This window comes from Hyaena hyaena, unplaced genomic scaffold (assembly GCF_003009895.1).
Source record: "Hyaena hyaena isolate Hyena2069 unplaced genomic scaffold, ASM300989v1 scaffold_28, whole genome shotgun sequence".
In the NCBI taxonomy this organism is placed as follows: domain Eukaryota; kingdom Metazoa; phylum Chordata; class Mammalia; order Carnivora; family Hyaenidae; genus Hyaena; species Hyaena hyaena.
In genome coordinates this window covers 1639618-1664449 of record NW_024080660.1, presented here as the reverse complement: position 1 = coordinate 1664449, position 24832 = coordinate 1639618, and the positions used below count along the sequence as shown (strand labels likewise).

Genomic DNA, 24832 nt, shown 5'->3' with positions numbered 1-24832 from the left:
GTGGCCCGGGACACGCCTTCCCCCGAGCGGAACAAAACGGGGCGCGGGCCGGGCGCACCCAGCCGCAACTTCCGAGAACGTTTCCACCCGCGCGCGGCGCAGCCAGCTGCCAGGTGAGTGCGCCCCGGGGCCGCGCGGCCCGGGCCGGCCCCTCCGCGCGCTCCCGGCCCCGCGCTCACCCCCGCGGCGCCCGGCCGACTTCCTGGCCCCCGCGCCACCGGGAGCTGGGAGGAAAAGCGGTGTGCGGCCAGGGGGCCGTCGCGGGCCGCGGAGTGGGAGAAGCCGCCACACTTAGCGGGAGCGGCTCTCTTTCCAGGCGGCGCTGGGTGCCTCGCGGCTCGGGGCTTCCTGGCACAAACGGCTCCTGCGTGCGCCTGACTCGGGGTGGCCGGGCTCCCCCGCTCCCCCGCCGCCGGCAGGTCTGGCAGCAGAACAATCAGCGATTCTGCGCGCCACTGACGCTCATTGTACGGCAGGGGGATGAGGGCATCCGTGCCACCCCTTCCCTCACCCTCCTGCTCTGGGAGCAGAACGTGCGGGGAGGGGGGAGGGGGGGCACCATCTGGCTTCATGGCCCAGCCTGGGGCATCTGTGCCCTAAGCGCAGGTGCGAGTTTTCACTCTTCTTAAAGAACCAGATGGAAACTGCAACATTTCGCCTGCCCCTACCCCAAGTCTTGGTGCCAGGTGGGGACGATTATGCCCACCGTCAGTATTCTGTGGCTTCAGTCCTTGAAGGCTGGGGAGCGAGAAGGGAGCTGGTGTTGGGCATATTTAAAGCAAGTTGCAATATGTTACCCCACAAGCAACCTCTGAAGCAGGTGTTGTATCCACACTGGCAGGCAGGGGGGATACCCTGCATGCCCTTGGTCCCTGTGCTATTGTCAGCTAACCAGGACCTGGGTCTAGGCTGGGAGCAGTAGCATGGGCTTGGCCCCTCCCTACAAGTCTGGGCTCCAGCCATCCACCTCCCTGTGCCACTGGAGTGAATGAATGGGCAGGACCTTCGCTCCCAGACAGGGCTCAGCATTGGGACCCGGTGACAGTGGCACTAAGGAGACCCACTGGGCTCTGGTAGAAAGTCAGTCATGTAGAGGCAGCCTGGATTCTCCATGAGAGATTGCTTGGAAGGCAGACTGGCTCAGCCTTGACAGTTGGATTTGCCACTTAATATACTCGTGACCTTGGACAAGTGACTTAACTTCTCAATGCTTAGTTTCTTTGGAAACTGGTACTTTGGGAGTGCACTGCACAGACCTAGAACACGATAGGGCTCCGTGACTGTCTTTTCTCTTGTCTTCCCTTTTCCTTCCCAGAAGCTAAGGAGGCTGGAGGTGCTGGCCCTGGCTGGCATCTCAGGGGGCAGGTTGGGGATTTCTCCTGGGCCTTGGGGTCAAGGGTCCCATAGCTTTCACTCAACAGGTGTCTCCTGACTCCAGCAGGGCTCTGACTCAGGAGCCCAGGGTCTCCTCTTTCAAGAGAGACTGTCCTCAGCCCTCAGCTGCTTTCTGGCAACTTCCATCCGATCCCTGCTGAATGCAGCCCTGCACTGCCCCTGGCTTCCCAGGGAATGACCCTTTGCCTCGGGGAGGATATCCGGGGTGGGGACAGTCAGACCGGGAAGGAAGTTTATCCCACAGAGGGTGTGGTGTGGGCCACATGAGGCGGAGGGGGGCACAGCCCAGGACAGAGGGTCTGGGGGGACAGATGCTGGAGAGAAGCTGCAGAGCAGGCCCACCAGGTCCCCGGGGCTGCTAATAAGGTGTGGGAAACGGGGCTGCCACAGCTTTTAGCCCCTGGTCTGCCCTAGCACCTTACCCCCGGCCCCAGAGGTTTACTTTTTCAATGGTAAACTTCTGCATCTGGAGCCTGAGCGTCCTCAAGGGAGTAGAGTAGTGGTAGCCTGTGGTGTGGACACTTGGTTGGTGGTCAGCAAATATTTAGTGAATGAATGGGGTAGGATAGATGCAGGCTTTTAGCTGAGTTGCCCTACTAGATGCTCATAAACCTTGCAAATAGTTCCCAGCCAGTTTTTCCCTGTGACTAAGACCAGGCAAGGGGATAAAAAGATAGTTTTTATTTTCCTGTGGATCTCCTGATGAGGAAAGCAAATTGAGAAGGCTTTTTAAAAAAATTTTTTTAATGTTTATTTTTGAGAGAGAGAGAATGACAGACAGCGTGAGCAGGGGAGGCCAGAGAGAGAGGGAGACACAGAATCCAAAACAGGCTCCAGGTTCTGAGCTGTCTGCACAGAGCCTGACACAGGGCTGGAATGTACGAACCATGAGATCATGACCTGAGCCAAAGTCGGATGCTTAACCCACTGACCACCCCCCCCCCCGGCCCCCCAGGCGCCCTTGAGTAGCCTTTTTTGATAGGTTGCCAAGGTTTTAAATAGTTTTGTAAGCCCAGCTTATTGTGAACAGTAGGTTTGCTTGAGGATTGAAGAGTCCTGCGTTATACATTTTTACATATTTATTTATTTTCGAGAAAGGCAGGGGAAGGGCAGAAAGAGGGAGAGAGAGAATATCAAGCAGGCTCTGTTTGCTGTCTGCACAGAGCCCAACGTGAGCCTCAAGCTCACAAACTGTGAGATCATGACCTGAACTGAAATCAGGAGTTGGACCCTTAACCCACTGAGCCACCCAAGTGCCCCCTGCATTATACCTTGTGATGTGCAGTCAGAACTTCTAAACACAGAGTTGCCAGGGAGAACAAAAGGACCTTTCCTCCAAGTCAACCATCTGCCATTACTTGGGCATCTTGGTAAATATGTAGAGTCACAAAATTGAACAATAAGTATTAGAGTTGGCCTTCCCTTACGGAAATAGTAAGCAGATATCTGCACTTACCATGCACCAGAGATTGGCCTAAATCCTTCCTGTGTATTATCTTCACCCATCTATGAACAATCTAATGCTCTCCATTTTACAGATGAAGAAACTGAGGCTCAGAAGTGATAAGTAACTTGCCCAGTATTGCAGCTGGTCAGTTATGGAGTTACCATTCAAACATAGTAGGCCAACTCCTTCCAAAACCCATGCTCAGTCATTTTATTATTATTCCTCTTTGCTCCCATACATTCTTAATTTCTAAATCAGTTTACTAGGGCAGTACATATCTGCCATTTGTGAAACACATGAGCTTTATACAAAGTGCTTTGCTGTGGCTTATAAAGTGCTCAGGGAAGATATGGCTTTGCCATTGTGAACTTGAATGGAGGTAGGGTTAGAACTCATGACCTCTAGGTTTTTCCACTCTGCCCCACGGCCAGGGAGGAGGGGGCACCCCTGGATGGTAGGTGTCAGATCCTAGTGGATATGCCTTTACCAGGTCTGATGTGTGTTTGAATTTCCAGGCCAGGTTTGCAGGAAAGAAAAGAAGTGTGGAAGAGCCACTGCTTAAGAAAAAGGCACACACACACACACACACACACACACACACACACACACAGTAACTAGCTGTGGGTAGGGAGGACAGGAAGGTGGGTGTTGGGTACTAGAGGCTTTGCCTATGGTTTCCAGTGGTCAGGAATTTCTATGGTAATGACGTGGCTGTACTACGCAGCTCCCCAGGAATTCGTCTGACGTGGGCATTGAGTCATTCCCATGTATGGTAAAGTGTGTAAATACTGAGGCGGCTAGCATTTCCAGACGCTGGTATTTCCAGTGCTTCCCCAGGGCCAGAAAGGCAGCGTCTGCCTCCTCAATAGCAACAAAGGAGGAAGAAATAGAAGGTTTGCAGCTGGAGCACAGGCTCAGCCCCAACCAGGCACCGGACCCTCCTCCCTCTCCTGTGCGCCTGATGCTTTTCGTGTAGGGACAGCGGGGGAGGGAGCTTCCTGCGAAGTCAGCTGCAGACAACTTGTTTTTATAAGGCTCAAGTGCTAATTTGTTTTTGCTTTTTGAAAATCAATCCAAGAAAAATCCATCAGACCTTTCAGCGTGGGACGACCAGTTGTTACCACTCTGCGTTGACATCATTCCAGAAAAGAACCAAAGAAACTTGATCCGTTGACACGTCTGTGAGACCTTATTATGATATAAGATGTCTCGTGGTAGTTTTGAAATATTACAAAAAAAGCATAGACCTTCCCCCTCCTCCTTCTGTTGGCCTTCAGGTTTCTAAGCTCCGAAGGGTGGAGAGATCTGCTATGAGACTCATTAAGAGACCAGCAGGAAGAGACATAACAGTGTACCTGTCAGCTCACAGTCACACAAAGGCCATGGACATAAGGACGGTGGGAAGGGAACACTCCTAGTGCAGGGAGAGACCTGAGCTGGGACGACGGTCAAGTTCTAGGGTTCCACGGGGCCTGGAATGGCCAGAGCTCAAAGATGCCGCTTAGCTTCTCGGAGAGGTGAGCCATGTGCAGGGGTGTGAAGGAATCGTGTAGTGGGCTGTGTGAGGCTGGGGACACGTTTGCGGGTTTTAAAAATTATTTTTGTATTTTTAAGTTTATTTATTTATTTTGAGAGAGAGAGCGCGAGCAAGTAGGGTAGGGGCAGAGAGAGAGGGAGAGAGCTAATCCCGAGCAGGCTCCACACTGTCCAGCACAGAGCCTGATGTGGGGCCCGAACTCAGGAGCGGCGAGATCATGACCTGAGCTGAAATCAAGAGCTGGACACTTAACCGCCTGAGCCACCCAGGCACCCAAGTTTGTTTTTTGTTTTTGTTTTTGTTTTTTCTTTTAATTGGCCATTCCTCCCCCTCCCAGTGACCCTTATTTTTGGGGGAAATCTTATTTCCTGGGCTTTCAGGTGTCAGCTCTTAAGACATGGGCTCTGAACCCTGATCGACATGGCCCCACCTCCTTCCCTCTCTCTCTTGGCTGCTCTCCTGAGGGGGCATGGAAGAAGAGATTGAGCTGCAGGATTGGAAAGGATGACAGCTCTCCTGTGTACCTGGCCAAGCACCAGAAAGCTCAGGTAATATGAGCAGTACATTTCTAATTCGACAAACACCTGACAGGTCTCTACCAGACCGAGTGGGTGGGGACCTGAGCCCTGTGCCCAAAAGTCCCTCTTTGACCCTAGGGAAAAAGAGAGTTTTGGATTGGGAGACATGGGATTTTTCCACTGGAGAAATAAAGATGTGGAATGGTTATGTCAAATCGTGGTTTGACGAGAGGAGGCTTTCCCTCAGGCACCTGTGGCCGGTGGTTAAGGATTATACATCTCTGAAATGATTCCTTGGACTTGAAACATGACCACACTGAACCTATCACATCATGCCAACTTTCATGACATGTGTGAACATGAGAGTCTAGGCCTTGCATCTGGTCCTTTCTCTCCTGCTGTGCAAGTCGCCGTCTTGAATCCCTCCTCACAAGACTGAGGACCTAGATACAGCTCTTAATGGGACAACTAGATAGGAAGGTGTGGACAGTTAGGTGCTCATCAGAAGAGGGCAATCCTCTTAGCTTCTAACTTCCAGCCAGCCCTAAGGATCCTGACGTTTCAGGTAAATAGCTGACCAGATTTTTCTAGCCATTCAGCAGAAAATTCAAGCCCTTATTCTCTGTTGAGATTATCAGCATAGTGAAGAAGAACAAACCAGAACACAGACTGCAACTGCGAATGAGCATGTAATTCTCCGAAGGGAACCCGCTGCAAACTCACCAGGTGGATAATGGATTACAGAAGATAGCAGTGATTCCTGAACACCCAGAACAATATGCAAAAGAACTTGATATAAAGATACAAGTCTCTGCTTGCATCTGAGGCAGCCAGGGGGAACTAAATCCCAAAGAAGGGCAAGTCACTTCGCTCATTTGCTGGGCTGACAGATCCGTCAGGAATCTGTGGTTCCCTATTTGGCATGTTCTTGCTCAAGCCTTGCTCCTTCCAGATGTGGACTAGCTGGGAAGGACAGTAGACATCTGGCCCCACAGCTGGTGTCAAGCTTGCCTGGGCCAGTCCTGTCAGTGGTGATCAGAGGACCGAGGACTTACAGTATGCCTGGCCCTCTGCCATCGCTTCCATATGTTTTCATCGCTCCGCTGAGCGGCGATTTTAGGGAGCCAGTGAATGGTCCAATTTAGAGACTAACGAATTGAATCTCAGAGAGGAAAGTAAGTTGCTCAAGATCCTTCAGCTATGAAGGGAGGAGTGCAGACCCACTTTCCTAACTGCTGAACTCTCTTACCTGAACTCTGACCTGGGGAACTTTCCTCCTCAGAGTCCCCTGTAGTGTGTCTCAACAGCCAGAACCAGGAAGGCAATTGAGAAGAAGCTAGGTGTCCCCCTAAGTACTCCAGAAACTCTGAGAAACAGGTTGCCTTTTAAGGCAACTCAGCCCCCTGATAGATAGCTGGAATTTGGCTGATGGAAAGAAGGGGCTGAGCAGGAAGCGGGAGTAGGGGTGGAGTGAAGAGTGCTCCCTGCTGTAGGGAGGGAGGTGGCCAGGGCTCCCTCCAGCTGAGGCTTCCCCCACAGGCAGGTCTCCTGGAGGGGTCCTCACGTGGACAGAGGGGATGGGGAGCCCATCCACACGGGTGGTCTGGGACCCTTCCGGTTAGTGAATCGTCATTGTTTTTCATCCCAACGTTCTAGAGCCCTTGTCCCTTCACTGGGCTCCTGAGAGGAGAGTCAAGGGACTCAAATGGCCAGGCTCAAAGGAACGACGCAGCCCACAGGCGTCCCGGGCAGAGTTTCCTCACTGGCAGGGCCTTGGGTTTCACCGATTCTCCGCCCATGTTCCTGTTTCCCTGGGGCCCTGCTGGATGCGGGCCCCTGACATGGAGCCAGGGAGAACAAGGAGAGGCCTGTATGGACTGTGGGTCTCCCCCAGAAGGAGAAGGGCTTTGTGTCTGGAAACAAAACGCCGTTTGGAGCTGCTCGCAACCACATGGTTAGGGGAACTTTCCTCCCTTGGGGGTATTCCTAGGGGCATGGAGTGTGTCCCCTCCTGGTTCAGGGGGTTGGGGAGGAAGGAGAGAGCCATGCAGTGGTGTCCTGTGTGCCTACTGTGAGCAGGCACTCTTAAATACTACGGTGCATCAGCTTGGCAGTTGGGGTGACAGAGGACTCAGAAGTAGCTAACCCTACATTGGAATCCCAGTTCTGTCTCTTCCAGATGAGTAACTGCAAGCAGGTGCATAATTTCTTTGAGCCTTGGTTTCTGTATCTGTAAGGTGGGCGTATACCCCCTATCGCCAGGTGGGGAAGAATGAGATGATTTATGTAAACTGGTGCATAGTAAGCATGCAATCAATGGCAGTCTATCATTTGGGGTGCCCTGACTGCAGGCGTTCTGGGGGTGATGTCTAGTCACTTCATCAGAGGCAGAAGAGAACCTGTGTGGCTCCGTATGAACGGGTGCATTTTTCCCAGGAGCTTCCCAGACAGAGCTCCCCTCACATGTCACTGCCGGTGCTTGAAGCAGCCCCCGCGGGAGAATGGGATGGCCATGGTCGGCCAGGTGACGAGGCTCTGCCCCTACAGCTGGGGATAGAAGCACCTCCCCGAGTCACGCCATGGAGGGGTGGCTGCCTGAATAGAATTGGGGTTCTGCAGCAAGAAGAAGGGGGAGTGGTTGACGGTTAGGCAGACAGCAATACACACCTCTGTTCTCATCCAGCTGCGCTTCACATTATATGGCTTTGCAGCCCTGAGCTCTTGCTCAACAAGGCACCTAGCCCCTGGAGTCTTCAGGGCAGAATGGGGCTGAAGGAATGGTAGGGCATCAGAGGCTGGGATGGGGACTGTCCCCCGGGACCTGGGAACGCAGGCCCTGTGTGGGTTATCTGAGGAAGGCAGAGAGAAGTCACACGCGGTTAGAGAAATTCTACCTGCGGGTGTGTCGGTGACGTGCATAAGCCTAAGGAGCTGTGGCCAGTCTAGAATGTGCGGAGGGGAAAACTGGCCTTATGCACTGGCCGATGGTGGGACTGGACCCAAGTGGGAGAGGACAAGGGGCCCCAGCCTCAGTCTCCCGCCTCCTCACAGCCTCTCCCAGCTCTGTGCACAGGTGTTGACCGAACACTTCCCACGTGCCAGGTCCGCTCTGGGCATTCTGGGGGCGGAACCCAGTGATTATTATCACCAACCCTGATCTTTTGGGAAGTAACAGGAGACAGCTGGAAAAGGAAGCAGAGACCGTGCAGGGGAGAACCTCAGTGTGAGGGGGGTGATTGTTCTCAGGCAGCAGGGAGTCACTGATGGTTTTTGAGCGGGGGAAGTCTCCACAAAAAAGATCTGGCAGCTGCATGGGGATGGAAGAGGAAAGAGTTCCAGAAACAGCATGGCCATAATTGCTGTCTCCCTAGGCCTGTATTCGATTGTAAAGTAACTGGCTTAAACAGTAGAGGGAATTTGTTGGTTTGTTTAACTGGAAAATTCAGAGATAGATTGAACTTTAAGTCTGGCTGAATTTGGTGGCTTAGTGATGTCATTACAGACTCAGTTTCTTTTGTCTCTCAGCTCTGTCTTCCCTGCTGTCAGCTTCATTTTGGGACTGCCTGTCCCTTTTGGGACAACCACCTCAGAGTCCATTGCTTCCTGTCCTCACTGGGGGGCCGGTGGGGGAGGGAGAGGGACTTGCTTCCAGGAAGTTCTCTCAGAAGAATGGGATGGTTTTTCCTCCAGAGACCCCAGAACTGCCTTTGCCATCTTATTGGCTTGAAATGTATAGCTGGCCCATCTTTAAGCCAATAACCTTGGATGCTTAGGTTAGTTCCAGGCTATGTGCCATGGCTGAAAATTGGGGTAGTTGCCAAGAAACATGTGAATATAGTGTGGTGTCCTCCTCGAAGGGGATGGGCTGCGTGAGGGAGAGGTGAGTAGGCTGGGTTCGGGTGGTGGGAAGAGGTTTGGAGAGGAGAGAGTCTAAAGGGCTCAGCGCAGGTTTTGGGGGTGATTGGGTAAAGGGGAGCATTGAGTGGGTGCAGCTAAGGGAGGGGGAAGAACCCATCGATATTCTTGGGTGTGGGATAATTCCTTTATGACAGAGAGAATGGTTGTGGTTCTGCAAGCAAAAATGGAAAAGTCGAGAAGAAGATCAAGTCTGAGAAAAGGCAATGAGTTCAGGTCACTCACGTTGAAACGGAGGGACTTGAGGACCATCCAGGGGGAGATACTCACCTGAACTCAGATGTATGAGACTGGGCTCAGAGGAGAGGCCAAGGCCAGAGATGTATGGAAGTCCTTGGCATGAAACGACAGCAAGTGCGATGGGACCATAGGAGATTGGGGAGAGAAGCGGACCAGCTTGGGCTAGAGGAAACCCCAGCTTTTAGGATATGGGAGGACAAAACAGGGAAAACGAAAATGTGTCTGTCCTCTTCACTTGGACAAAACCTTGCTGAAAATCCCTGTGATTGTTGTGATATTTGAGCCCCAGTGACAGTGATGAGTCAGCACCACCAACACCACTTTGCCCACCTTAAACCCTGCTTATCAGCCTGCACACATTTACTGAGGACCCCTGCTGGGTCCCAGAATCTGCAGAAATGCCCCGACATAGAGAGCTTGGCCCAAGGGCATCCTTCGTTCATCCCTCCATTACTTCCGGAGCACCTGTATGAACACCCGCATGCCAGGTGCTATGTAGGGTGTGGGACTCCATTGTGAGCATGACCTAGACCTTCTTCTTGAGCTGAGGCCTATGTCCACAGTCAGATGGGAAGCTCTTCAGTGGAAACCATGTCTCCCTCTGTCCTTGACATTGATTCTTGCTGCTGGCACAAGTCCTGCCACTGGGGCTCTGAATAACACACCCCTGCTTTCAACATTTACTGATGAGCCCCTGGTGAGTTTTCTCCTTAGGCTCCTTTGCGTCCTGAGGCAACAACCCCCTCTGGCTCCGTCCCCCCTTCATTTCCTAGCACCCTGCATCATCCTATGCTCACCACATCCTGGGCTACCTCGTCACCCATCTTCTACCCATGGTCGCCTGTGTTTTGCACAGGAGCCTGCTCTCCATGAACTTCTGTCAAAAAAGGGAAAGGGTCGGGGCATCTGAGTGTCTCAGTTGGTTAAGTGTCCAACTCTTGATGTCAGCTCAGGTCTTGATCTCAGGGTCATGAGTTCAGGCCCCCAGCTGGGCTCTGCACTGGGCATGAAACCTACTTAAAAAAGGTGGGGGGGGGGCAGGGAGAAAGACCAACTACCTTGCCCAAGGTACACAGCCAGTGAGTGGTGGGTTCAGAATTGGACCCACCCTGTCTGGCATCAGGACCTCAACTCAGAACCAATACTTAGAGTGTCTCAAAGCTGGTCTCGGGCTGCCTGGTTTGGACTCCCCTGGGGTGCTTATTAAAAACCCAGATTCCTTGGGGCACCTGGGTGGCTCAGTCGGTTAAGCATCCGACTTCGGCTAAGGTCATCATCTCGTGGTTTGGCAGTTTGAGCCCCACGCCAGGCTCTGTGCTGACAGCTCAGAGCTTGGAACTCTTTCAGATTCTGTGTCTCCCCTTCTCTCTGCGCCTCCCCTGCTCATCCTCTGTCTATCAATAATAAATAAAAACATTGAAAAAACCTTTTAAAAAACCCATATTCTCCCGTACTTCACTTGGGGTCTGGTGTGGTGCTTGTCAATCTGATTTCACAGAAACCCCCCTGCACCCCTGATCCTAACGGGCTCTTCAGGCTTGAGAACTATGCCCTGAGTGCTAAATCCTACTTAAAAAATTTGCTGGGTTTTTTTGGTGAGCTGTATCATACATATAAAGGAGCATATAAAACCTTCACGTATAATTTAAAGAATAATTATAAAGTGATCCCCTGTATGGTAACCACCCAAGTTAAGGGGCACCTAAGCAGCCCCTCTGGTGACCCCCAGATGGCTGTGGTCCTTTCCCTGTCTTAGAGGCAACAAATCTAAGATAACAGTTTGTGATAATCATTCCCTTGCTTTTCTTTATAACTTCTCTACCCATGTGTTCACCTCTTGGAAATATGAATTTTGTCTGCTTGTGAACCTTACACAAATGATTTGTGTTTCATGAATTACAGTTTATCTGCTTCTTTTGCTCCAGTGAATCTCTGTGAGATTTATCCATATTGATGCATGGAGCAGAGGGTTTAATTTATTGCTACTGCAACCTCCTAGAGCTAGTATTCTCATGTGTATTTATACTGTTTATTTTTTTTTAAAGATGTTTATTTATTTTGAGAGACAAAGAGAGGCAGAGAGAGAATCCCAAGCAGGCTCTGCCCTATCAGTTCAGAGCCAGAGGCAGGGCTTGATCCCATGAACCGTGAGATCATGACCTGAGCCGAAATCAGGAGTTGGACACCTAACCCCCTGAGCCAGCCAGGCACCCCGATGCTTATTTATGTTGCTTAGGGAGCCTGGCACAGGCTGAAAGTCCAGCAGTTGCTCAGTGCACATTGGTTGATGGCTCTGAGGCAGGAAGCCAGGAGGAAGTACCAGAGCTGGGGGCCTCCACAGGTGCTCTGCCCCCTTCCTTCTGTCCTCGGTCTGCCTGTGGCTCTTCCGTCATGGGCAATCTGTGTTTCCATCTCCCTGTGAAACTAATTCCCATTTCTGTGTCCAGTTTCAGAATGCCGAACTGGGGAGGAGGCAAGAAATGTGGGGTGTGCCAGAAGACGGTTTACTTTGCAGAAGAGGTTCAGTGTGAAGGCAGTAGCTTCCATAAATCTTGCTTCCTGTGCAGTGAGTACGCGCCCCAGGCCCTGCTGTTGTCGTCATCGTTGTGGGGACTGGGCCCTGGCCTGCCCCCGCAGGCCGGCCCTATCAACACCCCAGGGAACTGGCCCCATGGGACGTAAACAGCTTGACATTTGGCCACAGCGCAGCTGGGGAGGGAAGCACTTAAGGGCCTCTTTGTTCTGCTCAGAAGCTGCTTTCTAAGGGGACGGACGGGCCAGAGCTGGTGGGGGTGGCAGCCGCTGGGGGGCTGGGAGCCAAGCTTTCAGACTTGGTTAGGGAAACTTTCCACTCTGCTTTCTCTTCTTTCTTTCTCTGCCACAATGCCATCATTGAAGAGGAAAACACAAAGTTTTTACCCAAATTATTGCTTGTTAAAAGGTAACAGAGGCTGCAATTTTATGGGGACCCCGGAGTCTGGGAGAAGAGCTGGGTTCTCCCTTCTTCCGCCCCCTTTTGAGCCAGCCTGGTCACTTCCCTCGCCTCCCATTTTGCTCCAACAGCCTGGGATAAGAGGAAGGCGAGCTGGCAGATCTTTGGGTATCCACTCCCAGGAACCCATAGCAAGTGTGGCTCGAATCACAAGCCTGGATGAGTGAGGATCTTGACCCCGACGGTGTTTGCAGAACATCCAGGGAGCAGCGCCTTAGGGAGGCGCCCCTCCCCCTATTTCTAATGACTTAGTTCACTGTGATCAGAACAGAGGGTCTGGGTCAGAGGAAGAGGTATTTTCAGCAACATGAGTTTTCCTTGAGGGCAGGCAAGAGTGGGAGGCTGTGGAATGTCTTCGTTAAGCCCTGGGTTTCCTCAGCCGGTCGGTCAAGGTTCGAATCTGAGTTCAGTTTTGGTTATCTGTGTGGTGATGGGCAAGTTACTCAGTTTCTCTTTGGTTGAGTTGTCTTATGATTACAGGGGGAGCCAATACTACTTACCCTGGGGTTGTTGTGAGAATGAAGAGATAGAAGCTTGGAAAACAAAGTACTTATCGCAACCGATAGTGATAGGCACTGCCCTGGACAAGCACCTGACACCGAGGGAGCCGCAGGCACCGCGGTGTGGTGGCCTCACAGGGCGCTGAAGTCCCAGCCCATCCGAGACATCCAGGAAAGGGGGTCCCGTCCATCGTGCATCGCATGGAGCACAGTTGGGAGTGTCTGTGACCACTTTGTTCCCAGGTGATTTGTGGCCCAGAGCAGGAGCCAGAGGGGCCGAGGGCCGCCTGGTCACCGGATGTTCACCAGATCTTGACCTGCTGCATGGTGGCCCAGCCGGAAGCCACCCAGCACAGGGACCCAGGGGCCTGCCCCCTGCGCAGCCAGCCGGGGTGGCAGCCGGAGTGCTGTGTCTGCTGAACGGGAGCAAATGAGCCCTGGTGGGGCCTCCTTGGCGTCTAGCCCGCAGAGGAGGCCGCAAACAGCAGCATCTTGTCATCAGCAGCTCACCGCCCTTCGGTTTATTTTTTCAGAGGGAACAAGCGGGCTCAGCATCAGCCAGGAGGAGGGTCCGGGCTGCTGGGGTCCACAGGTCTTCTGTCTTTGCCCTCAAGCGTTGCTCAATCACTGGAAGCAGCCAGCTGAGAGGCCTCAGTCCTGCTCGTGGAGGAGTAGCTGTTAGTCACGGTTGAGGGAAGTCAGGAATTTAGGGGGTGGCACGGGAGGAAGGGAGCAGGCCTGGGGCAGTGTGTGGGGGTGTTGAGGACTAGAAACAGTTGTGGAAAGTCAGGCCGGGCAGCAGGGCTGGGAGGGGGTGTTTCAAGAATAACAGCCATAGGGAAGGGTCTCCTGTCTCCCTGTGGTCTCCTGGCCTGCACAGTTCTTAGTGTCTGAGCCCAAAGGGGTTCCGGCAATCCGGTATCTCCACGATGAGCTTATTTCCGGTGCCAGAAGAGCATTTTGCACACAGTAGGTTGTTGGTGATTTGTTTAAGATTGGAAGGAGCATCACTTCTCTCTTTCAGAGAAGTGGGTGTTAAATGTCCAGCTTGAATTCAAGAATTCAGAATAACCCTCAGAATCAAAGGACTTTCCTTCCTAAGTTTCTTCTGAAGGCTCTTTCCTTCCCAAGGCTACCAGAGTAGGGGCCCGGGTGACATTAAGGGCCATAGTCCCTTTGCTGGCTGGGCCTCTGACCACTTGGGTCCTTGGCTCTGGCTTCTACTCAGCGTGGCCCCCACATTCCCTTTCCTGAGGGCCTGGGACAGACAGGAGGAAGACTGGCATGATGTAATAGAATCAGGGAGAAGGTCTTCCGCCCTGGGCTTGACTTCTGACCTGAAAGCAGAAACAGAGAGGGTCCAGTATACTTCTGTGGCCAGTTCCTGTTCGCAGGCAGGAGAGCTGGGCTCTGCAGTTGGGGGGTGGGGCGGCAGCCTGAGGGTGCACGGCCTTCTCTGAGCCGTAGCCTCCTCCCTGCTGGACAGGTCAGGGTTGAGTAGCCAGCCCCGTGGAAAAGTGGACCCGGTCTGGCCTAACCCCATGGTGGTGACTGATAGGACTGGGCTGTTTCTCAGGACCCCAGAGCAGAGGGGAAGCTCAGAAGAACACTGCACGCCCCCTGACACCAGCATCTCCCCACCCACAGGCTGAAGTTTGCGGTCAGTGTTCACCTACTTGGTCCTTCCCACACGCTCGGCCTACGTGAAAGGGGGCAGGCAGAAAACAGCCAGATGTGGAAATCAGGCTTGGTTCTGACCTGTTCCTGCTTCTGACCAATTCTGTGAGCTGAAACTTCTTTGCCGGCCTTGGTTTTCCTTCCAGAGAATCCCTCTCTGCTCTGGGGTGGGGTGAGGGGGCTCCGACTTCTCACCTGTGGCTGCCTCTTGCCCATATTTCAAAACAGCATCACAAGGCCTCACCAAGCCTGTGGCATCTGGAAGGACATTTTTCCAACAAATGCCTAGCTAACCACAACTAAGTCTTTTTTTATCTTAATATTATTTAGTAGAAATTTAGTGAGGCCTTCCTTCAAAATTCCCTTGGAGTCTTTGGTGGAGCCTCTGGGTGACCAGACTATATGGTCCAGCTGCAGGGGGAAGGGCAGAGGGTCTTGGGGAGAACAGAGCAGAGCAGAAACCCACGGGGTGGTCTTGACTCAGATCTGGAAGTCAGGGTTCAGTTGCAGGGAGCTGTAGGGAGCCCCCTGGAGGTTAACGACTTTGTAGGCCCCACTGTCTCCTCTGGGCTGAGCTCCTGGAGTCTCCTGCTGGTGAATCAGTCAAAACAGACCTCTGCTCCCCCAACTGCTCTTGTCTCTGCTTTCTGCCTTCTCTCTGGTTTTGGAATTCCCAGTTCAACTTGGGTCTTACGGGAAGCGATTCCAGGCCAGCTCCTGACTTCCCGCCCTAGAAGGGAATGTTAGAGACTGCTGTTCCCTCTCCCTCCTTCCTGGGAGCCAAGCCCCAGGGGAGGTGGTGGGAAGTTCCATATTTGGGCTGCTCAGAACACTGGAATGAGGTGGGGATGTCAAGGGCAGAACTAGAGGGTCCTTATTTAGTCTGAAGTCTCCAACCTGGAGCGCAGGGTGAGAGAGGAGCTGGCAGAGGGCCCGACCCTTTAAAGGCAAGAGGAGGCAAGTTGCTGAGCTGAGAGCCTTCTCAGAGGGAGGTGAGAGGCGTGGCTTCTCCAGGGGTTTCTAGAGGTCTCCCTCTTCAGGACATGTTTGAGGATATGGTCCAGCTGGGCACACTGGACCTCCATACTTAAGGAATCTTGTAGAACCAAATTAGCATTGCAGGACAAGACCTAAGCAATGGACAGGGGGACGAACGAGGGAAGTAGGTGGAAGTGGGAGCATATGATCTTTTGAAGCCTGGGCCTGTCCTCCCTGCATGGTATTAACTTTATATATAAGACTAGTAAGAGTAGCCAACATTTATTATGCACCTACTGTGTTCGGGGTATTGTGCTAAGCACTTTACATGTAAGATCTTATTTAGTTCTCCCAACCACCTTTTGGGGTGGATATTATTGTCTGCATTTACAAATGGAAACACCAAGGGGCGCCTGGCTGGCTCAGTCAGGAGAGCATACCACTCTTGATCTCAGGATTGTGAGTTCGAGCCCCATGTTGGGTGTAGTGATTACTTAAAAACTAAACAAATGAACAGAAAAACCCAAATGGAGACCCAGAGGCTAGAAAGGCAAAATAACTTGCCCATCGCATACAAGTTCACACAGTTGCAAGTAGAGAGAGTTGAGATTTGACTCTGGGCAGTCTGACTGCTCCAAACCACCTCACGGGCACAGGCCCCTTCTGAGACACACAGAGAGGTATATGAGACTCACAGGCTTTCCAAAGCTCATCCCTTTCCAATCTCTCATACCCCGGGAGTCAGGAATTCTTCCCCGAGTCTGACCTCAGTTCTTCCCGTGCCAAACTGTTTTCTGAGATCAGAAACTCCAGATCTTTTTGTTGTGATTAGCATGACCCACATCTCACTCCAAAGCCCACCATGCTGGCTACTTAATAAATAGAAAACTTTTCTTCTGGGTGCATCACTTCACCTGTGATCCCTGCACCCCCAAGCATGCAGATTGTTTCTTCAGGGTCCCATTGCTGGGGCAGGAAAACCCTGCCCTTCTTCTTCCTTCCTTTCTGTTTTCTTCTCTCCTGTTGGGACCCGTGGTCTCTTTGTCAAGGGCAGAGGGAAGGCCCTCAACACCTTTCCTGCAGCCTGGGGTCAGCCTCGCAGCCTGGGGTGCACTGCAGCCTGGCGGGGTGTGAGGGTGGAGAGGAGGGAGGAAGGCACACCTGGGCTCCTGTGGGAGGTGGCCGGACCAGAGTTCCTAGAATTGGGCCGTGCAAATCCCCTCCCTCTGTCCTCCCAGCTCACTGGCCATCTGACTTCCATTTCCAGGCTGCTCCTGAAAGATCAGGATGTTAGGTATCAGTGCCCAGCTGGCTTCAGGGGCAGGGGCTTGCAGTGAGTGGGCAACTCACCCCCGTGCCGGCTCACCGTCCTCACTTCCCTCCCCAGTGGTTTGCAAGAAGAATCTGGACAGCACCACTGTGGCTGTGCATGGGGAGGAGATCTACTGCAAGTCGTGCTACGGCAAGAAGTATGGGCCAAAAGGCTATGGCTACGGGCAGGGTGCAGGCACGCTGAGCACTGACAAGGGCGAGTCTCTGGGCATCAAGCATGAGGAGTGAGTACAAGAGTCTTGCCACCCTTTTCCTTGACTTCCATCCTCCCACCCCCTGGATCCTCTGGATTGTATACATTGTCAGCCACTTTTGGTTAAGTGGTGGAAGGCTCAGAGAGCCATTGATTTCCAAGGTAGTCCTAGAACACCCCTGGGGGTCAGGCCGGTGACGGGAGCTGAGGGTCCAGCGGGGATAAAACCAGGCCAGGCTCCTCCCTATATGGAGAGTGCAGCCTATATTTTATAGGGCTTAGGGCTTAGAGGGGCCCTAAGAATTACGTGGTCTAATTTCCCCTCTTCTCCGATGAGAACCCCCAGCCCAGGCTCAGTGGCTTGCCCGGGGGCCCCACAGCCAGTGTCTGAGTCAGACCTGGGCTCAGAAGCAGCAGCATCGCCAGGCCAGTCTCTCTCTCCGCCTTCTCTCACCACTGTAAGGGGAAGTCCTCTCCCTTCCTTGGAAATGCTACAGGGTTTCACTGGCACCCACTGACCTCTAACCTGTGGAAACAGTGGCTGTTTGCAGGCAGCCTGGCCACCATCTTGACCTTGGGGGGAATGGACAGAAATGACAGTTGAGTTAACACATTTTAGCCAAGGTCATTGCCCCGGAGGGAATGATTTGTCAGCAGATTTCTCCTGGAAAGAATCTGATAATAGTCAGGCTGCAGGCATGGGGAAGAGAGGAGGGCAATTCTTAGCAAATGAGGTGCTAAATGATGTCAGTGTTTTAACTCAGTGACCGAGGGGAGTATGATGCTTGTGTGAAAATAGCATGGTGCTGAGCTTGGGTTTGTCCATCTGTAAAACGGGAGACTATCCTGGAGAGCTGCCCCCTACCTGGCATGAGAGGAAGGCGGAGACATGCCCACACAGGGCCAGCCGCACTTGTACTCCTCAGTGGAAGCCATCTCACTGCATGTCCTTCCCCACGCAGGGCCCCTGGCCACAGACCCACCACCAACCCCAATGCGTCCAAGTTTGCCCAGAAGATCGGTGGCTCGGAGCGCTGCCCCCGATGCAGCCAGGCTGTCTATGCTGCCGAGAAGGTGATCGGTGCTGGGAAGGTAAGGCGGCCTCTGGGGAGATGGGGTGCAGGAAGACGGGCTGGTGAGACGCCTTCTTGAAATGTGGGTTCTAGAACTTTGTCAGTCTGACCCTGGCTCTGCTCAGGGGAGCCTGAGCACTGGGCTTTAACTTCCACCCTTCTAGGGAGGGAGGATCCCTTTGTCCCCGTTGGTTGCTTGTCTCTATATGTCTCTGTCTGCAAGGACTGAGGAAGGCACACACAGGCTCCTGGGAGGGGTGGCTTGGCCAGCATTCTCACTCCTGAGGATAACAGGCCCGCCATTGATGGGACTGATTATTGAATGCTTATGGGCAGTTTATGGGGGTGGTAAAGATCAATCTGTATCTCCAGAGCTGGGGACCACAGACCCCGAAGGGTGCAGGGATGGGTTTCAAAGGAGCTACAAGCCCCCTAAAATTATATCCAAAATCCTGTGGGACCATGTCTGTTTCTGGGAAGAAGATCGTAGCTTTCATCAGATTGTCAAAAACATTTATCATCCCCAAAATATTAAGAATCGCTCAAAAATCCACAAAACATTCCTTGTCATAAGTTGAGGATTCCAGGAAGCCCACCCACATACTCCCAGGCGAGAAATGTTCCAGGTTCAGGGCTGATAAGAGCCTCCTGGGGAGCTCTTGCAAACTATTTGTGACTGCCATGTATGCCTTTCCTCTGTGGACCCCAGTCCCCAGACCACAGCAAGAACCACTGTAGCCGGCCCCCGTCCTCAATGAGACAATCCCATCTCCCAGAGAGGCTGCAGTAGAGACAAGGTGGGAGAATTGACAGTCACAGATTAGCAGTCAGAGAACCACAGAAGAGACATCTTCAATATATGGCCAGAGAGGGCTTTGGGGTCACCACGGGAAGCCCAGTGAAAGGAGTGACATGGCCAAGCCAAGAGCCTGTCTGCAACTCTTCCGGCTTTGGGTTTTGGCTTTCAAGCCTTGAGAAAGGTGCCCTGGACCAACGGATGGAGAACTAGCACTCAGGCCACATCTAGACCGTAGCAGGCTCTCATTTTAACCCTGACAGTCACGGTTGGTGATAGGTATTATTATCCCATTTTACAGATGAAGAAGCTGAGTATCAAAAACATTAAGTAATTTGCTCAGACCTTCTAGCTAGGCAGTGCCTAGGCCAGGAGTCGAGCCCAGGTTCATCTAACTCTGAAGCCCATGCTCTTACTACTGTTCACTCTGCTTTGGGCCATCTAACCTCATTGAACCCACTTCCACAGCTGTACAATGGGAAAGGGTCATGAATCCTAGCATGATGCTGATGATTACGACCTTGGACCCTAGTCAGCCTGGTCTGAAACCTAGTTTTGCTGCCTTCTAGTTGTGTGACTTTGGGCAAATCATTTCTCTTTTGTAAGCCTCAGTTCTACATCTGTAAAGTGAAGCAAATGATGACCGCCGGCGAACAGAGTTCTAGAGATTAAATGACATAATGCGCATTCAGTGCCCAGTGCAGTGCCTGGGACATGCCTAGTATGGTGGCTATTGCTATTCTGACTATTACTATTGTTACTGTTATTGTTTACTTTTGGGGATTGTTGAGAGGTCAAAATGAAGATCCTCGCTATTGATTAAATGATATGAAAACAGGAGATATTAATCTTATTACTAAGTTGGTATCTTTCCTGCTCATGGTGTCTCACTAGCAGATTAGAAAATTATGAAAAATAGCTAAGAATCAGTATGTCCATTGCCTAGACAGGGTCTCAGTTAAGGCGGTAACTTCTAAGGGGTAAGATCAGAGAATTCTGTGTTCAAGCAGAAGAGGTTGGGAGAAACTCCCACCTCTCTTTGTCCTCGACCGGGAAAGAACTATTGAGGAACAGGAGGGCTTTGGAGTGCTGAATGATGAGCAAAAAAGGATCAAGCTTATTTGGAGGCAGCGCTAGGCAACGTGAGGGCTGGGGGGTCCGTGTCCGATTCAGCCCTGCTCCAGCCTGGAGAGCTGGGGCAGCAGCCCCTGCTTTGCAGAGGAGGAGGGGAAGGCTGGGTGATGCTGAGGTACACAGGGTGCTGGGAGTGAGACCAAGATATGCCCCTCTCTCCCCCCCAGCCTCTCCATCTCAGCTCTCTGGACCGTGCCGTCCCTGGAGCATGGAAGGTCTGGCAGCCAGGAAATCTGAGGGGATCCAGTTTCCTTTCTCATTCTCCAGCCCAGGCTGTGCTGAGGGAGGTTCTTTGACCTTAAAAGGCTTTGTTTTGTCCTGCCTGTGTGCTGCCTGCCCCCAGCTTTCCCGGTTTTGCAGGGCTGTCTACACATTAGTGGCTTAGCCGGCTCCACTGGGGTTCATGGGAATGGGGTGCTGAAGAGTCTTCCTGTCTGCGTTGGCCCCCATCATTGTGTGCAAACTTGAGAAGCCTCCTTCCCCTGCAGGCTGTGAACCCTGTGTTGCCTCCAGGCTCCTCTTAGACCCACAAAGGGCTTTCCATGGCCCCCGGAGCAACTTTTCAGGCCTCTCTCTGCTCAGATCAGTGTACTTCATAGACCCCCTTCTCCTTCCAGAGTAATACTAGGTACGATTGGTTCAGGGCCTCCTCTGGGCCAGGCCTGGGCCAGGCATGGCACACTGCTAAAGCCATCTAATCCCCAGAGCCACCTAGCAAGGGAGATACCACCAGCCCCCTCTCCAAGAGGGGATGGCTTCTGGGCACACGAGGCACCCAGTTCTAGAACTTCAGAGGCTGGGCTGGTTTGGTTGAATCGGACTTACAATAGTCTGCGCAGTGGCCTGGCACTGTAGGTGTCTATATGCCGATCCCATATCCATCCTGCAAGGCAGGCAGCGGGGCGTCCCAGAGCAGGAAATGACAGACACCATGCAGCAGTACGTGGCGATGCCAGGACAAGTGAGGAGCCCACGCGCACGCCGCTAACCCACAGGCTGGTCTGGAGAAGGCTGGTCTGGCCCTGCCTGTGGGGGACCGGCTGCTACCTTGGTGCTGGTCCCACCCCCTCACCTGCTCTTTGCGGTGCAGCTGGTGGCATTGCAATACCTCCTTGAAGATGGTGTGAGGTGGTACGTGGTCCCTGGCCTGCTTCCTCCTCTGCCTGCCCCACGGGCCATGACCTCCCAGTGGTACCAGCTGAGCAGACTTCCTAAGGGCCTTGAGCCCTTCCGCTGTCATGCTGTCATCGTGTCAAGGGAAATGGGGCTGGGGCTGGGGAGGTAAAGGACACTCTAGCCCCTGGTGGCAGCATTAACTCTTTCCTTCCCTACCCAGTCCTGGCATAAGTCCTGCTTCCGGTGTGCCAAGTGTGGCAAAGGCCTCGAGTCCACCACCCTGGCTGACAAGGACGGCGAGATTTACTGCAAAGGTGGGTAGCTGCGCTTCTAGTACAAGGGTCGGGAAGTCTGAGAGGGTAGAGAGCTCAACAGTTATGCCCTTGCTAAATGCAAACTGGTTCCTGGCCTCGGAGTCAATTCCAGAGCTTCTAGTATGACCCTTCACTTTACACAGGGGGAGACAAGCCAGAGGACAAAAGTGACTTGGCCGGAGTCATATGGCCAGTCGGGGCAGGATGGGACCAGAACCCGGCTTCCTAACTCCTAGTCCGATGCCCTTATAGCAGATAAGCTATAAGCTTCTCCTGTAATTTCCGCAGTAGGGGGATAGGGCTGTAATGTGGAGCCAAGTACTTCCTCACGGCAGAGGTGAGAAGCGCTGGTGGACTTTCCTGTTGGCCAGTTTTGGGGGTAGGGGGCGGGGCGGAGGGTCTTCAGGGGGAGGGCTGGGAGGTGTGGCCTGAGGGAGGAGGAGCCAGGACTTACACTTCCCTTACTCTCCACAGGATGCTATGCTAAAAACTTCGGACCCAAGGGTTTTGGCTTTGGGCAAGGAGCTGGGGCTTTGGTCCACTCTGAGTGAGGATGCCGCCACCCACCGCACGCTGCCCACTCCTGTGCTTTCCATCGCCGTTCCCTTCCCAGCAGCCTTGGCGACCTCCGGGATTCTTCTTCCCCCTCTTAGCCACACCACACATCACTAATGACCTGAACTTGGGTGTCTGGCCCCCTTTGGTTTGGAGTCTGCCTCAGGTCCCACCCCTCGAAGGGGCTCCCTCTGCCTGGGATCTGACCTGTCACCAGCGGACCTCAGTGTTTTAGTGTAGATGGGACCTGACCCCTCCTCCTCCACCCTGCCCCACAGTCCTCTGTGTTTAGCCTGTTAGGCTGAGTGTCTGTCATCAACCTGCCAAGATTCCTAAGCCCACATCTCAGATCCCAGAAGAGCAGTAGGCCGCCTGGGAGGGAAGGGGGAGCGTGATGCGGCAGAGGAAGCTCATGGTTTATTGGATCCTGGAGATTCTCCTCTGTGGGTAAGAGGGTGGGCTTCTTGGTGTCCCTTAAAACATGCCTGGGGAGTCCCAGCTCCAGGAGTCACTAGGTGGATGCAGAAAGGCACAGAGATAAGGTCATGGGCTGTAGGAACCACTTGCTTCTCTGGGCCTCTTGCCTCTGAGGCTCTGGGGGCCTAGTGCCCTCCCCTTCCGGATGAGAGAACGGCTCAGGTCTGAGAGCCTCAAAGTCGGATGTGGTCTGACCTCCCCAGGAGTCTAGTTCCTTGTTTGACGGAGGCCTTAATGAAACACCTCCAACACATACTTTCATTTATCAGTGGCCCCAGTCTGAGGGTAAATAGCTCTGCCCCTGACCCTGAGTCCCGAGGCTGTGCACATGGCAGCTCCTCTCCAGCCCAGCACAGACCAGGCCCATGCTCTGTTCTTACCACTCCTGTTTGACCCTCAGATGAGGAGGGAGGCACACACAGCCTCAGTCTTTATCTGGACGCCCTGTCCCTTGTGTGCCCAGTCGTCAGGACCCCACCTGCCCACTCGGGGCCTTGCCCTTTCCGTCCCACCCTTCTCTAGGGACCCTTCTCTGGCCACATCACTCCCATCCCTTCCAGGCCCCCCACGCAGGAGCAGCAGGAGGAAGGGGAGGGGCTGGGCCTCGCTGCTCCCAGTGACTGAAAGGACGACACTATATAGAGCTGTCACCTGGAAGGGCTGCGGGCATGAGCTGTATTCAAGCTGACTTCTCATCTGGTCAATAAAGCTCTTAGAACAGAATTCTGGCGTCCAGAGCCTTGGTCTGTGAGAGGACCGCTACCCACAGTGCTGGGAGGAAAACTTATCAGAACAATCAAGTTCATAGATGGTTAGGTGGAAATAAATAGGGTTTGTTCCTGTTTTTCTAAGGGGTGCTTACTTTCGAGAATCAGTTCTAACTCAACAGCACTGCCTGGAATGACCCGACCAACCAAATCCTGCTTCCTTGCCTTGTCTGGCCCCCACTCCTGTATCTGGGTGTGAAAAGTCTGTGGGCTTTGGAATTTGAGGGGCTCAGCAAGGCCCCAAAACTGTGCTCAGGACTTCTTCCAGCTTGGAAAACCCCAGAGTGGGAGGGAAACTTAGCCAGAAGAACCTTCATGTCAAATCCGGAAAGTTTACCCAGGAAGGATGGAATGGTGGGGCCTAGCTCAGCGTGCTGTGTTCTGGCTGCTATAAAAAAAAGAAAAAAATAGCATAGACTGGGTGGCTTATAAACACAGAAATGTATTTCTCATAGTTCTGGAGTCTGGGAACTCCAACATCAAGTCCAAGATCAAGATCAAGTCCCTGGCAGATTCACTGTCTGGTGAGGGCCCACTTCCTGGTTCACAGACAGCCAACTTTGTGCTGTGTCTTCACATGGCAGAAAGGACAAGGGAGCTCCCTGGAGCCTCTTTTATAAAGGCACCAATTCCATTCATGAGGTCTCCACCCTTATGGCCTAACCAGAAGTGCCACCTTCTAATACCATCACATTGAGGATTAGGTTTCAACATAAAAATTTGGGTGGGGAGGGGGCACAGACATATAGGCTGTAGCATTCTGCCCCTGAATCCCCCAGTTAATGCCCTTTTCACATACAAAACACATGTATTCCATCCCAATAGCCCCCAAAGTCTTAAAGAATCAACTTTAAGGCTAAGTCCAAAGCCTCACTCAATGTCATCTACATAAGATATGGGGGAGACTCCAAGTATGACTCATCCACAGGCAAATTCCTTCCCTATCTGTGAACCTGTGAAAGACACAGGCTATATGCTTCCAAAATACAATGGTGGGACACATGCAAGATAGACATTTCCTTTTATTTTATTTTTTTTTAATTTTTAAAGGTTTTATTTTTTAAAGTAATCTCTGCCCCCAACGTGGGGCTTGAACTTACAACCCTGAGATCAAGAGTTGCAAACTCTTACTGACTGAGCCAGCCAGGTGCCCCAGATAGACCTTTCCATTCTGAAAAGGAGAAACAGGAGAGAAGAAAAGGAATGATGGGCCCCAAGTAAGTCCCAAACCTAATAAGGCAAATTCCATTAGACCTTAAATTTTTTTTTTGTTTTTGTTTAATGTTTTATTTATTTCTGAGAGAGAGACAGCATGAGCAGGGGAGGGGCAGAGAGAGGGAGACACAGAATCTGAAACAGGCTCCAGGCTCTGAGCCAGCTGTCAGCACAGAGCCCGACGCAGGGCTCGAACCCACGAACCATGAGATCATGACCTGAGCCGAAGTCGGATGCTTAATCGACTAAGCCACCCAAGTGCCCTCCATTAAACCCTAAAGCTTGAGAATAATCCCCTTTCTTCTGAACCCACTGGGGTGGCAACATCACTCCCACAGCCCAGCAGGATGATGCCTCCAGCCAGACTCTTTGCAGGGGCCCCTATCCTTGTGATGGCACCAGGTGGCCCCATTGTTTAAAACCTGGCTGGAGGAAGCCATGGCCCCAAGCCCTTGTACTCAGAGCCTGAGTTGGAAATGATAGCCTTAATGATCACTGAATCACCTTCTGGGTCATTCTCCCATTGTCTTGAAGAATAGCACTTGGTTTAAAACTGATTATTAAGCATACTAATTTGGAATCCTAATGTCTAGAAAGATATTCACAAGATTATTAGCAGCAGTTATCATTAGGTATTGGTATTTGGGCTGCTTTTTCTTAT

The 24832-nt window shown here is 52.5% G+C and overlaps 1 protein-coding gene across 2 annotated transcripts; it reads left to right on the top strand.

The window, feature by feature from the left end:
• CSRP1 (cysteine and glycine rich protein 1) lies at positions 1-22912 on the top strand. Of its 2 annotated transcripts, none has more exons than XM_039227554.1 (6): positions 1-113; positions 11500-11618; positions 16587-16755; positions 17687-17816; positions 21064-21157; positions 21632-22912. In XM_039227554.1, exons 2-6 carry the CDS (start codon positions 11507-11509, stop codon positions 21706-21708), a joined length of 582 nt encoding a protein of 193 aa, XP_039083485.1. In that variant the 5' UTR covers positions 1-113; positions 11500-11506; the 3' UTR covers positions 21709-22912. The 2 variants fall into 2 exon arrangements, with proteins under 2 accessions (XP_039083485.1, XP_039083486.1); XM_039227555.1 differs by lacking the exon at positions 1-113 and adding an exon at positions 4765-4927.
• Positions 22913-24832: the final 1920 nt, after the last annotated feature.

Coding starts and splice junctions, on each gene's coding strand:
- CSRP1 (XM_039227555.1), top strand. CDS start 4,884: ATGACAGCTCTCCTGTGTACCTGGCCAAGCACCAGAAAGCTCAG. Junction 4,928..11,499: donor CCAAGCACCAGAAAGCTCAG/GTAATATGAGCA, acceptor TTCTGTGTCCAG/TTTCAGAATGCCGAACTGGG. Junction 17,817..21,063: donor AGGTGATCGGTGCTGGGAAG/GTAAGGCGGCCT, acceptor TTCCCTACCCAG/TCCTGGCATAAGTCCTGCTT.